We start from the raw sequence: 14,817 nt of genomic DNA, 5'->3' as shown, positions 1-14,817 counted from the left end.
CAGAGCCCAAGGTAGGGCTCAATCCCAGACCCCGAGACTATAACCTGAGCCAAAACCAAGACCCTCGACTGTCTGAGCCACCCAGGTGCCCCGGTTTTTAAGTTTTTGAGAACATGTCATATCGTTTTCCATAGTTGTTGCATTTACATTCCCACCAACAGTGCAAAAGAATTCTCTTTCCTCCACATCCTTGAAAACACTTGTTATATCTTGTCTTTTTGGTAATAGCCATTCTAACAGGTGTGAGGTGATAGCTCATTGTGGTTTTGATTTGTATTCCCCTAATTAGCGATATCAAGCATTTTTTCATGTGTCAGTTGGCCATCTATATGTCTTTTTTGAAAAGATGTCTATTCAGGTCCTCTGCCTATTTTTAAATCAGATTTTTTTTTTTTTTTGGTGTTGAATTGTACGAGTTTTTTATATATTTTGGATATTAACCCCTTATCAGGTATATGATTTGCAGATATTTTCTCCTATTTGATAGCTTGCTTTTTCATTTTGTTGGTGGTGTCCATAGCTGTGCAGAAGCTTTTTAGTTTGATGTAGCCCGCTGGTCCCCTGGTTGATTTTTGCTTTTTTTGCCATTGTTTTTGTCAAATCCGAAAAATTCCTTAATACAATGTAGCTCTACTGGCTAGACCGTATGTTCCTTTTCCTCCAGTTGCTATTCCCATCATTTACACATTGCTTTTCTTGGTATAATATCATCAACATAAGGAAGCACCACTACTCTACTTGATTAAACAGCTTGCCCTTGGGTCATCCAACTCCTTGACTCCCCTCTTCGTTATTTGGTCTGCTTCTCCAGTGTTTTAATAACATATATACTTTTCCTCAAAATTCCCTCAATTAAATGCTTTTATTTCTACAAACTAACTCATATGTTTTACTCCTCCAAAAATAATTAAATCTGCTTTTGATCAGTGCTTTGCAACGTAAGTAAATAATCTATTTGTGAAATTTTACTTCAAATGATTGGAATAGAAACATAAATATTAAACATTTGCGCATGTATAATTCTACCTAAATACCTATTAAAGTGTTTATTTTTTAATACCAAGGCAACCAGTGAAGAAGGCAAATTAAATTGGTTTTATGTTGCCAATATTACTACCTAATATAGTTAACTCATAATTTTATTCAGATATTACTTTTTAAAAAATTCTTTTTATTGTACTTGTCACCTATTCTTTAGTGCAAGAAGGACTGAAATACAATCTTTATTTTAAACCAGAACATGTGTTAAGCCCAACTGTTACCTCTAGATTAGGAAGTATGAATCTGTGAGTTACATAAACAAATTAAATTTTGAAACTCTGAGGTGGCAGATAAAGTTCTACATTCCATTTAATTGAGAAGAGAAAGCAATGTTTGATCCAAAGTACTGCAATTTTGTTAGCTTATTACTTATATCAAAATATGTAAACGTGCTTACCTTTAGAAGACAAAAAGTACCATCCATAGCCACATATATACAACTTTTCATTTATTCATGTTACTCTTTGTTGGTAGATGTCTAATAAATGGTTTGCGCCCGAGTTCAAGGAAGGGAGGCTCTCTGATACTAGTTTAAAAGTAGAAAATGGGCTAAATTTGGCCTGACATGTTTGGTCTGCACAGTGTTTTTAAACATTGGCATTAAATTACAAATTAGGTGATTTTATAAAGAAGTCTAGAGTTCATGTTTCTTCTGAAAAATATTGAAGAACTGGCAACATGGTACAATAATTGATTTGAGCTGAGCATTGAGGGACACTTTAAACAGGATATGCACTGTCTAATATGAAGAAATCCCCATGTGGCCTGCTTCATTTATACACATATCTATTTGGCTCCTGTACAGTTTGGAACGTTTGGTTTAATCTTACTGTAACATTAGAGTAATGAAATGAGGCCACATTGGTTAAATGATTTCTTTGACACTTATTAAATAAAGGTCTAGAGATAATTAGTGGTAGAGTCTGGATTATAATCCAGATCACTTTACCATTAATTCATTAATACTGACTATGAGTCAGAAGACTTGACATTGTGTCTTGGCATTCTCCCTTCCAGATCTTAATCTCCCTGACATTCAGTTTTCATAGTTGTAAGTTGAAAATAATAATAATAGTCATATCATGTGATTTTTGCAAAGGTTAAATATTATTTGTCTTTGTCAGGTTTATATCTGCAGAGAAATTCTAACCATTTCTAACAATACCTTTCTTGTTACAACTAGTACGTCTTTGTTATTTGTCTATATAAAGTGGTGATATGTTTTAATGAGGCTTTCTTCTGGGTTTAACATGACTTTCTGATACTTTTGTGGATAGTATTATTACTCAATATGTTGATATACTTTTTATAGTAGAGACATAAATATTTTTGCATATAAACATTTTTCATAGTCTTAAATGATAATCATTTTTCTGCATAAGTAATTCATGTACCAGGTGCTTTTTACTCATGTAAATATTTTTGAATGTGTTAACTAGAAAAATTAAATTTATATTATGAAGTATTAAATCAAAACCCTTTTGGTACAGATTTAATAACATCTGGCTTTATATTTTTTCTAATAAAATTAGTTTATAAATAATCAAAAAACAAAACAAAAATATGCAGATCTGAGTGTGTTTATTAACATGGTGAGTAAAATTTTAACTCATAGAATTGAAGTGAGAATAACGAAATAATGTAATACGACTGGCTAATGTCTGACACTTGGAAGGGTCAAAACAAATTGTCTATTACTGTAAATGTTTCTGTGCCTTAAAACTTTAGAGTTTTATTATGTTACATTTAAAAAGAGTATTTAATTTAGTTTTATTTTTTCAGAGCACCTTCAAATTTAAATCTGAGAGTGACATTCATTTGGCAGAACATCATAAACAGGTTCTGTATGATGGGAAACTTGCAAGTAGTATTGCATTTACATATAATGCTAAGGCCACCGATGCTCAGCTATGCTTGGAATCATCACCGAAGGAAAATGCATCAATTTTTGTTCATTCCCCACATGCTCTAATGCTCCAGGTAGGTGAATAGTGGCTTAGTTTAATATTCTCATTGAGCATTAACAGTATGTATTTTACATATTAAACCTGGCTAATCCGTAGATCTGTAGTTCCTATTTCTTTTTCTTTTTGTTTTCTACTTCTTTGAGTGACATTTTTGCCTTTTCCCTTATTTTCTTATTTTTATTTTTTGCCAATATACTTTACCCTGGACTAGTCAGTCTCCTTAGTAGGGAATCTGTCGTCTCTGTTATCTTGTCTGTTCTGTATCCGTTGAAATAAAATCAGTTGATTAGCTGAACAGATAGTTGTTAGACACAAAAATATACTTTGCTTTAAGAATATACTAGTATAACACGCCCATATAAAAATTACTTGAAAATCTTTAAATCTGCTAATAGTATTTCTTATTCTAAATTGTTTTTTGATTTATAGCTTCATATTTTCAGTATAAAAATCTCAACTTCAGGGTCAAATTTAAAAGTGGCAAAGATATTTCAAGTTTTTATTTTATATGTGTATTAGAAATTTTATAATTTAGGGATTTTAAATGTCTGTGTTTTTAAATTTTTTTGCAAAGTCATTTGAAACAAGGAAATAGTGATAACTTTATGCTTCAGGAGTTTAATACACGTTTTTGTTTTTGAATGTAGGATGTGAAAGCTATAGTAACACATTCAATTCATAGTGCAATTCATTCAATTGGAGGCATTCAAGTGCTTTTTCCACTTTTTGCCCAACTGGACAATCGGCAGCTCAATGACAGTCAAGTGGAAACAACTGTCTGGTAAGTTTTCTTTAAATGTGTAATTTCTTGTAATTTTTACACACTTAGATTATGCCTGGCATAGTCGATGCTGTGTAAATGCATTATAATATTTGATTTTTATCCCTGAAGTACTAATAAAAGTTTCTTTAGGACTAAGGCAGATATGTATTTACATAATATTTAAACTTGACACTTATAATCATAAAAGAATGACTTCCTTGATAATAAATCAAAACTTCTTACCAGATGTTGCATAATGAATGATTTTAATACAGATCGAGGAAAAATATCAGTCCTAACCTTATCCTTTGGAAATGCTTATGGTTTGGATCATCCATGAAATCCTGTTAAACAAAATTACTAGGGTAAAGTTTATTCTGAAGAAACAGTATTTGGTAACAGTTACATTATTTATATATTATATATTAGTATTATTTTATACTTATGTTATCATAATACTAGCATAATATTAATTGATATTAGCTTTCCTTTAAATATAGTTCATATATGAGAATCCAGATCTACCCAGTGGCATATCTGTGTTTATATAAAAATTTAGTTATTTTCTAATTAGGTTTATTTCATGTGCAATTCTGTAGCTTCCTTTCTTTTTATTAAAATGTACCTCATGCATCAAATGCTGATTTAATTTTATATCTTAGAATCATTTCTATAAGAAGTTGAATGTGAATTCAACAACTATTTTTACTCTGTACATTGCTATGTTTGGAGAATTTAAAGAGAAAATCGTATAGGTAAACATTCATTTTTACTCCAGAAGCAATATAGGAGTGCTTCCCTAGTATGTACACATATACATGCAGTTCTTCATGGGTCATCCAATTTTGAATTGTTGGAAAACCTAGTGAATAAAGCAAAGATGGGAAAATAAATTTAAATTCCATTGAAATACAACATGATTTTCTCATATTTATTATCTGAATACGCTATAAACAAAATTCTATTTTAATTGCTAATAATATTGTCCTGGTGTAGAGACCACCTTTATGTACAGTATAAACGTGACCTGTACATTTATAACACCCAGCTCCTATCCATGGGTCATGCTTTCTTTTATATCAATGTAAAGGTTGGAATCTTGAAGTAAACAGCTTTGAAGTAAAAAGGAATCCTGAGATCATGCCCTGCTCTGATACTGTTTTGCTATAAGCTCTTAAATAATTTCATCAGGGGGGATATCAGCCTAGTAGAAAGATAAAACCTCAAATTTCAGTCCTGGATCTAAATTCAAAACGTTTTGCTCTTAATCATCTGAGTGAACCAATACACATTGTAATCAGTAATTAAAAACTTAGTAAGTTCTATGAAAAGAAGTTGGGGATGAAGTAGTCAGTAGAAAACGCCCATGTGTAATTTAAATATTCCTTATGAATTAATATTGTCTATAATCATTTTAACCTGAAATGGAATTTGTTGCTTTGGGAAGAAAAATTAGAAAGATTATATAGTTTGAAAATGTTATAACTAAAACTATCACAATAATTTATATCTATGTGAATAGCTATTATAAAATCTTAGTGCTAAAATCATATTTTAACAGGTTATCTGGTCCATTCATCCAGGCACATGGTTATTTTTCATTGCCTGTCTTCAAAACTCATTTTAATGTTTATATTTTGGTACTTAAACTATTTATTTCATCAGGAGATAGAACACAATGGAAGGGGTCAGCATTCTGATTTTCATTTTTACTTGTTTTTAGTTCTTTGGTATCATTCATCTTAATTTTTTTCTGTAATAAATAACTTCAACTTTTGCAGTGCTATATATGTCTTAGTTTAAATCCAACAGAAAACATATAATAAGAAAAGTATCACCATCCTTTTTAGTAATAATACATACCCAATTCCAAGCTACCCTGAAATTCAGTTATGTGCTATTTTGAATTCTTATCTAATACTTTGCATTAATTGTGTCAAAGCCCTTGATGTCTGAGGTTGGCTCTTTTGTGGAAAATTGTATCTATCAGTAAAATAGTCTTGTTATTTCAAGTTTTGAAGGGGGCCATTACAGATAAGTGTGTACGTCAGTGATAGAATCTTTTGGTTTTTAAAATGTTAAAACCAAGTTATTAAATGGGACTTCTCCCTCTACTTGAAGAACCCAGATTCTTAGCTGTAGGGCAAGGGTCAATAGAATTTCTTGTTTTCTGGCTATATCATAAATTCATATAGATGAATGAGACCTTGAAATAGGAAATATCACCTTATTTTTAGTTATTATTAAGTTGTTCTAGATGAATGAGAACCTATTGGAAGTTTTTAAATTTCCAGAGAAAATTAGATATATTCTTTTTTTCAAAATCTGTTTGTATAATAAACATATGCCAACAATTATGATATTATGTAATTTTTAATTACCTTTTGGAGAAATTGAGCTAAGCTGTAAAATCAGTTACTTTTCTGTCTTCCGTGTTTTAAGCTGAAGCATCTAGGTTCCATGTTCTTTCCTCCACTCAGTAGTCCTTTTTAATAAACTTTTTATTGTTTATCTGGTGGCACTATTGTACTGTCCTTAGAAATCTTGAAGAGTTTTACCTACAAGGGGGGCTTAGTATTAAAATAATTTATTGAAGCAATAATCTTATTTTCTGGAGCTTTTATAAATAGGCTTTGTGCAGAATTTTTGTGGCTTTGTTTTTTCATGAAGGCTATGTATTATGGTTGTTACATGTGTGGATTTTCAAGTCAGACTTGGGTTCAAATCCCGAGTTTACTGTATTATTAGTGCAACTTTGAATATGTTAACAATTTTGTGCTTCCGTTTCCACCATTATAAAATTGCAATAATAATAGCACATTGGATTATTTAGATTAAATGTGATAAAAAACAGATCTTTATAGTGAGCACTCAGTACATGCTGGGTTTTGTTACCATGACAATGGGCTAGATGATCTACAAGAGTATCTCTAATACTATGGTTTTATGTTTTAAAAATTATATATCATTAATCTTGGAAATTGTTGTTATAATATGGGCTGTAATTACTTTGTATTTGAACTTCTTTCTATCAATGATAGTATTTACAATAGAGACGTAAGTAATTAATTAGGACTTATATTTTGAACTTCAGTTGTAGTGATGAAAACTGGTTCGAACTGTAGATAAGGTGGCTTAAAATAGAGGATGTGTTAACTCAAGTTTTGAAGCCAACACCAAGTCAAAGACAGCCTGGGAGGGTTTAAGGTGATTTTTATTTAGCTGGTTTTTGAATTTTGTATAGCTGCCCCTTTACTACTTAAATCTCCAGGAGTAACACTTTTTGTCGCCTTTTCTTTTAACACGTATTTATAGCTTTTATCATGGCACAAAAAAATTCACCAACAGAATGAGTAGATAAATATTACTGAACTGAGTTAAATAGCTTGTGGCATAACAAACAGTATTTTTGATGTTACCTGTTTTTGATAAGTAAATTAGGCCAATTTGTAGTTGCCATCGTGATTTCACTCTATTCATAATGATTCTCAAGCCCTGTGACCACCTTGAGTAAATCTGCCAAGTGATCAAAGCCATTTGGATGTTTTGTCATTCTTCAGGAACTAGTACTATTTTGTATTAGACTTGTCAATCTCAGTCCCGTGAATATTGAGAGCAATAACTAAACAAATTGCCTTTCATTAGACATTTAATAAATAGCTAATGACTAAAAGAATGAGCAAATGATTAATAAATTATTTCAAGAAGTAAAACTCTAATCTTGAAGTAATCATATTTTTTTGTATTTTGTATCTCAGAATGACTCAATAAATTAGAAATATCATTTTCCTTTAATTTGGATGATCAGATACATTTTAACTGACATATCTTTCTCATTTGGTCCACCCTCCTTTTTTTCAGAACATATGTTATTGAATTCTTTACAGGATAAAATTAAATCTTCCTTGTTGCATGATATGGGAAGAATTTGCTTTGAAAAAATGTGTTTTCTGGTGCAAGGCATAAATAGGCTTTTGTATATCAAACAACTAAAAATACACCAAGGAAGAAACTCTCATTAGAGACAGTGTGATGCAATGAGCAGTTCTTTTGTGTCAGACAGATTAAGACTCAAACCAGTGTTCTGTACTATCTGGTCTTAGGTGATGGGATTGTTCAAGAGTGTGTAGTAGTAGTAGTAGTACATGGCATTTACTGAGTACTTACTATGTGCCAGTCTCTGTAACTGTAATATCTCACCTAATACTTTCTGCTACTAAGGGAGAGAAAAACCAAGTAACTTCCTCAAACCACAAGACTTAAGTAGCAGATTAGAACCAGAATCCTATTCCCGAAAGCCTGACTCCAGAGCCCTCCCTCTAAACCACTGTGGACAACTGTGAGAATCACTTTTGCCAGCTGTGGAATGGTTTTTAATAATGCCAACTTTATCTGACTGTAAAATGAATTAAACTAAGATAGTATGTGCAAAATATCTATCACAGTGTCTGGTACATAGTAGACATTGAATGTGTTTCTTTCTTTCCTCAGTAAATATTAGTCTATTGATGTGATACAGTATTACTAAAATTTATTTCTAATGCTGTTTTAACTCTGAAAAATTTTGCAAATTATCAATCTCGAGTGATAGTTTAAGGAATTCTTTTTAAATATATAAATATTTTTCTCAGAAAACTGTTCTTTTTGTTTTTAGTTATGATACAAGTCATTTGGTAGACTGCTTGATGGAATGTGAGATATAAAAAAAATTTAGAGAATCCCAAAAGGAATTTATGTCAGTGACTTATCATTAAGAATCTTCTTGTAATGTGAATGTTAATGGCTCATTAATTTGTTCAGTAAACTTAAATGAAGATTTCTTTCTTTCTTTCTTTCTTTCTTTCTTTCCTTCCTTCCTTCCTTCCTTCCTTCCTTCCTTCCTTCCTTCCTTCCTTTTTTTTTTTTTTTAAGAGAGGGAGACAAAGAGGTACAGGAAGGGGCAGAGGGCAAGGGAGAGAGAGAATCCCAAACAGGCTCCAACCCATCATGGAGCCTGATACTGGGCTGGATCTCACAACCCTGAGATCATGACCTAAGCCAAAATCAAGAGTTGGTCGCTTAACCGACTGAGCCACCCAGGTTTCCCAAGATTTTTTTTTTTTTCTTAAAATGTATTTTGCTCATCAGTTGTTCCAGTGATTATCTTGAATTTTATAACCCCCTTAATAATTAAGCCGTTACTTTAATTAAAATTTTCATTGTAGGGGCGCCTGGGTAGCGCAGTCGTTAAGCGTCTGCCTTCGGCTCAGGGCCTGATCCCGGCGTTTCGGGATCGAGTCCCACATCGGGCTCCTCCACTGGGAGCCTGCTTCTTCCTCTCCCACTCCCCCTGCTGTGTTCCCTCTCTTGCTGGCTGTCTCTCTGTCAAATAAATAAATAAAATCTTTAAAAAAAAATTTTCATTGTAAATTCCTGATTAGCACTACGGTCATGTGTAAATCAACAAAATTGTCTGGATATTTCAGTATTTCAGTGACTACCTAAACCAGATTTTCCATTACACTTTCAAATGACTTAAAAATCCTTTCTCCAGCCATGTTTTCTGATTGTTAGTTCAGGGAAAGTTACCTATTACATATACAATGTCAAAATTTTATTATATAGTTTTAATCCAACTGACAAAAAAATGAAATGTGATTGATTTCAGTAGGCAAAAGAAGTGAAATTAGGACCTGTTTATAATGATTGTCTCTCTTGTGAAGGTTATTGTTAATATATGTAGAATATAATATTTTGGGGGCACCTGGGTGGCTCAGTCGTTAAGCGTCTGCCTTCAGCTCAGGGCGTGATCCCAGCGTTCTGGGATCGAGCCCCACATTGGGCTCCTCCGCCGAGAGCCTGCTTCTTCCTCTCCCACTCTCCCTGCTTGTGTTCCCTGTCTACTGGCTGTCTCTCTCTCTGTCAAATAAATAAATAAATAAATAAATAAATAAATAAATAAATAGAAGAATATAGTATTTTGGTTTCCAAAAGCATTTAAGTATTTTTAAATATATACCTATCAAATTATATTCCCTTTATATTTCTTCAGAAAGAATGTATGTCTGTCACTTCTTACTATATCTAGTTTGCTGTTTTTAGGTTACTAAATTATTAATGAAAAATTCTTTGAAGTAAAACAGACACAAAGTGTATTTGATGTACATGTATTACTACTATTAGAGGAGAATAAAAGCAAATTTATTTAGTAAGATTTAACTAAAGTAAAATGGAATTTATATTGAATTTACTGTGAAAATTAATTTTTAAGAAGTAAAAATAAAATACATTAAGTATTCTGCCTGAAACATAAGAAAACTATAATTTAATGTTCAAATAACTTCCTCTTGTCAGGCAAGTCCTTTATACTCTGTGGAGTCTCTACAGGAGATATCTAATAATAAAATTTCTAGTACATCTAGAAATTTAATAAATTTGTCAGCTGTCAACAAGAATGGATGTTTTGTTTTATTCTAGATTTGTGACTTATGATTTATTGACTTTTCAAATAAGCTGGTGTCTTATAGTCCATTTTAAAGTTTTTTTATAATGAGTGATTGCTTTCACAATGGTTCTTTCATAAAAAGTTTCCTTTAAATTTAGTGAAATGCATTTTTAATGCTATGTTACTTTGTGCTATTTCATTTTACAGCACATATAATTTTGCTCTGTAAAAGGCAAGGCTTTTGCTTTATCTTTGCCCCCTACCCCCAAAAAGATAATTGTTTTGTCAAAGTAGTAACTGTAAATTATTTGTTGCAGAAATTTTGGCTACCATAAGCACATCTTTACTGAATTAGTTGCCTTAATTTTCCTCCAGTTTGTATATCCACACACTTTCTCCTTAGATATTTCAATCAATCTTGTCAAATCTTGTTATTTTTCACATGAAATAGCATTCATTTCTTTTAACTTTTCTGTCTATATTCCTTTTGAAAGTGAGAAAAATTCTTCATTCGATTTTATGATAATCATAGAGTCTAAAAATAAAATAAATATTATTTGCTTTTACAAGAACTATTGTCATATGCTGGACTCCACCTTCAGAAGCCCAGATTTTCTAATGAAAAGTTGGTAAAATACTAAGAGTCTCCCCAGTGTTGAGGCTCTTTTCCCTTACTCTTCCCTGGATGTGATGACCATTATGTGCAATGGGTTGAATCTTTAAGAAAAGAATTAATAAGTCATCATCAGGAGATTCTAGTCAATTTAGTATTGTAATTTTATTTGCTTTTACTTTATTTTGTTTCTAGGTCCATGGTCTTATTACCTAGGCTGACAACACCCAAAGCTTTTTTTCTAGCTATCTTCTATTTAGGGTCCATATACCCAAACCACATAGAAGGTATCTCAAAATCAACAGGCCTTAAATAAAAACCCAAAACTTTCTTCTCTGCATAATTTCTATTGCTTTTGATATTTTCATTTTTAATTTTTAGAATTAGTTTTAGTTTTTGTTAAAGACTTCATTTTTTTTTGAGCAGTTTGTTTACCATAAAATCAAGAAGAAGATAAAGAAATTTTCCATACACTCCCTTTCCCCACACATACCTACCCCCCCACCCCAATCAGCATCACTCACCAAAATGACACATTTTTTTACCAAGGATGAAACTAAATTATTACAATGTAATCGTTCAAAGTCTGTAGTGTATCTTAGAATTCATTCTTGGTGTTTTACATTCTGTGGGTTTGGACAAAAGTTATAATGACATATATCTATCATTATAATACCATAAAATATTTTTACTTTTTAAAAATTCTTTGTGCTCTGCTTATTCATCCTTTTCCTGCTCATACTCACCCCGTGGAAACCACTGGTCTTTTTTATTGTCTCCAGTAGTTTTGTCATTTCCACAATGTCATAGTTGAAATCATAGAGTAAGTAACCTTTTTAGATTGTCTTCTTTCACTTAGTAAAATGCATTTAGGATCCTTCCACGGCTTTTCATGACTTGATAGTTCATTTCTTCTTGCACTGAATATATATATATATATTCCTTTGTCTGTATGTAGCACAGTTTATTTATCCATTCACCTATCGAAGGACATCTTGGTTGTTTCCAGGTTTGGGCAATTATGACTAAAACAGCTGCAAACATTGTGCAGGTTTTTCTGTGGGTGTTAAGTTTTTAATTCCTTTGGGTAGATATCAAGGAGCATGATTGCTGGTTCATATGATGAAAGTATGTTTAGTTTTGTAAGAAACCTCTCAACTGTCTTCTAAAGTGCCCATACTGTTTTCTGCATTCCGCCAGTAGTGAGTGAGAGTTCCTGTTGCTCCATAACCTCACTAGCATTTGGTGTTGTCCGTATGCTGGAATTTGGCCATTGTAGAAGGTGTGTAGTGGTATCTCATTGTTTTAATTTGCATTTACCTGATGACATGATGTGGAACATCTTTTTATATCCTTGTTTGTCATCTGTTTATCTGCTTCAGTGAAGTGTCTGTTCAGGCCTTGGGTTCATTTTTTAACCAGCTCGTTTGTTTTCTTATTGTTCAATTTTAAGAGTTCTTTTTATATTTTGAATAACAGTCCTTCATCAGATGTGTCTATGGCAAATATTTTCTCCCAATCTGTAGCTTTTCTTTTAATTCTCTTGATATTGTTTTTCCTGGAGAAAATTTTAATTTTAATGAAGTCCAACTTATCAATTATTTCTTCATGGATTGTGCCTTTGGTGTTGTGTCTAAAAAGTCATCACCATACTCAAGGTCATCTAGGTTTTTTATGTTATCTCCCAAGAGTTACTTAGTTTTCCTTTTTACATTTATGTCTGTGATCCATTTTGAGTAAATTTTGAGACACTTGTAAGGTCTGTTTTCTAGATTTACTTTTTCATGTGATGGCCAGTTTTTCCAGCCACATTGTGGAAGACACTTTGCTCCATTGTATTTCCTTTGCTCATTTGTCAAAGATCAATCAAGACTATTTATTGGTGTCTTTTCTGGGCTCCCTCTTCTGTTCCATCCATTGATCTATTTTTTATTCTTTCACCAATACCACACTGTCTTGATTACTATAGCTTTATAGTAAGTCTTGAGGTTAGTAGTGTCTGTCCTCCAGCTCTGTTCTTTAATACTTTGTTGGCTACTTTTTGCCTCTTCATATAAACTTTGGAATATATTGTGACTATCTATAAAATAACTTAAGGAATTTTGACTAGTATTACACTGAACCTATAGATCAATTTGGTAAGGACTGACACCTTTTAAGTATTTATTCCTCCTATTCATCTACATGGGATACCTTTCCATTTATTTAGTTCATTTTTTATATAATTCTGGAGAGCTTTATAATTTTTATCATATAAATTTTGTATATATTTTTGTTAGATTTACACATAAGTATTTTTGGGGGTGCTAATATAAATGGTACTGAAATTTAAATTTCAAATTCCACTTGTTCATTGTTGGTTTGGAGGAAAACAGTTGACTTTTTAAATCGGTCTTGTATCCTGCAAGTCTGCTTTAATTGCTTATTAGTTCCAAGAGGTTTTTTTGTGGATTCTTTTGGATTTTTCTACACAGATAATCATGCTACCTGCAAACAAAGACAGTTTCATGTCTTCCTTGCTGATTTGTACATGTCTCCTTTTTTTCTTTTTTTGTCACAATAGCAAGGCTTCTAGTATGATGTGGAAAAGGAGTGGTGAGAGGGGACGTCATTGCCTTCTGTCTGATCTTAGTGGGAAAGCTTTGAGTTTTTTTGTTATTAAGTATGATGTTACCTGTGGGGTTTTTTTGTTTGTTTGTTTTAAAGATTTTATTTATTAGAGAGAGCAGGAGAAACAGAAAGAGTGTGTGAGCATGAAGAGGGGAAGGGGAAGGAGAGGGGGGAGAGAGAGAGGGTGAAGCAGGCTCCCTGCTGAGTGGGGAGCCAGTCACAGGGCTCATTTCAGAGCTTGATCCTAGGATCCTGGGATTATGACCTGAGCCAAAGGCAGGTGCTTAACTGACTGAGCCACCCAGGCACACCTAGCTGTGGGATTTTTATAGATAGTTTTTATCAAGTTGAGAAAGTTTCCTGTTTACTTACAAAGAGTTTTTAATCATGAATGGTTGTTGAATTGTGTCAAATGCTTTTTCTGCATCTGTTAAATTGAGCATGTCATTTTTCTTTTTTAGCCCGTTGATGTGATAGATTATATTAATTGATTTTTGAATATTGAACTAGCCTTGCATACTGGGGAGAAATCCCACTTGGTTGGGGTTGTATAATCCATTTATGCTTCTTTGGATACAATTTGCTAATATTGTGTTGAAGTTTTTTGTGTTTATGTTCATGGTTGATACTGGTCTGTAGTTTTCTTATAATGTTTTGTCTGGTTTTGGTATTAGAGCGATGTTGGATGAGTTAGGAATGAGTTGGGAAGAATGAGTTAGGAAGTTACTCTGCTTCAACCTTCTGAAAGATATTGTAGAGAATTGGTATAATTTCTTCCCATTTAAAATTTTTGGTAGAATTCCCTAGTGAACCCATCTGGGCCTGGTGCTTTCTGTTTTGGAAAAAAATTATTTTTAAAGATTTTATTTATTTATTTGACAGAGAGAGAGAGAGAGAGATCACAAGTAAGCAGAGCTGCAGGCAGAGGGAGAGGGAGAAGCAGGCTCCCTGCTGAGCAGAGAGCCGGATGCGAGGCTAGATCCCAGGACCCTGGAATTATGAGCTGAGCCAAACACAGACGCTTAACCGACTGACCCACACAGGTGCCCCATGTTTTGGAAAACTGTTAAATATTGAGTCAATTTCTTTAATAGATACAGGTCTGGTCAGAATGTCTTTCTTTTTGTGTGAGCTTTGACAGGTTGTGTCTTCAGGTAGCTGGTCCTTTTCATTAGGTCATCAAATCTGCGGACATAGAATTGTTCCTAGTATTTCTTTTTATCCTTTCAATTTCCATAGGATCTGTAGTTATATCCCTTCTTTCATTCCTGATATTAGTATTTGGTGTCCTCTCACTTTTTTTCTTAGACTGGCTAGAGGCTTAATCAATTTTATTGATCTTTTCAATGAACCAACTTTTTGTTCCATTGATTTTCTCTATTGATTACCTCTTTTAATT

General features: G+C 32.6%; 1 protein-coding gene across 6 annotated transcripts in view; it reads left to right on the top strand.

The window, feature by feature from the left end:
* NBEA (neurobeachin) overlaps window positions 1-14,817 on the top strand; it is a 662,109-nt gene that overhangs the window by 110,760 nt on the left and 536,532 nt on the right. For all 6 annotated transcript variants that reach the window (XM_048215508.2, XM_048215507.2, XM_048215504.2 and 3 more), the window contains exons 9-10: window positions 2,824-3,021; window positions 3,656-3,789. In XM_048215508.2, the coding sequence (XP_048071465.2) occupies window positions 2,824-3,021; window positions 3,656-3,789 (332 nt within the window). The remainder of the gene's footprint in view (window positions 1-2,823; window positions 3,022-3,655; window positions 3,790-14,817) is intronic.

This window comes from Ursus arctos, unplaced genomic scaffold (assembly GCF_023065955.2).
Source record: "Ursus arctos isolate Adak ecotype North America unplaced genomic scaffold, UrsArc2.0 scaffold_10, whole genome shotgun sequence".
Classification (NCBI taxonomy): domain Eukaryota; kingdom Metazoa; phylum Chordata; class Mammalia; order Carnivora; family Ursidae; genus Ursus; species Ursus arctos.
Note: the sequence above shows the minus strand (reverse complement) of the source record. Positions and strands in the feature narration are given on the sequence as shown.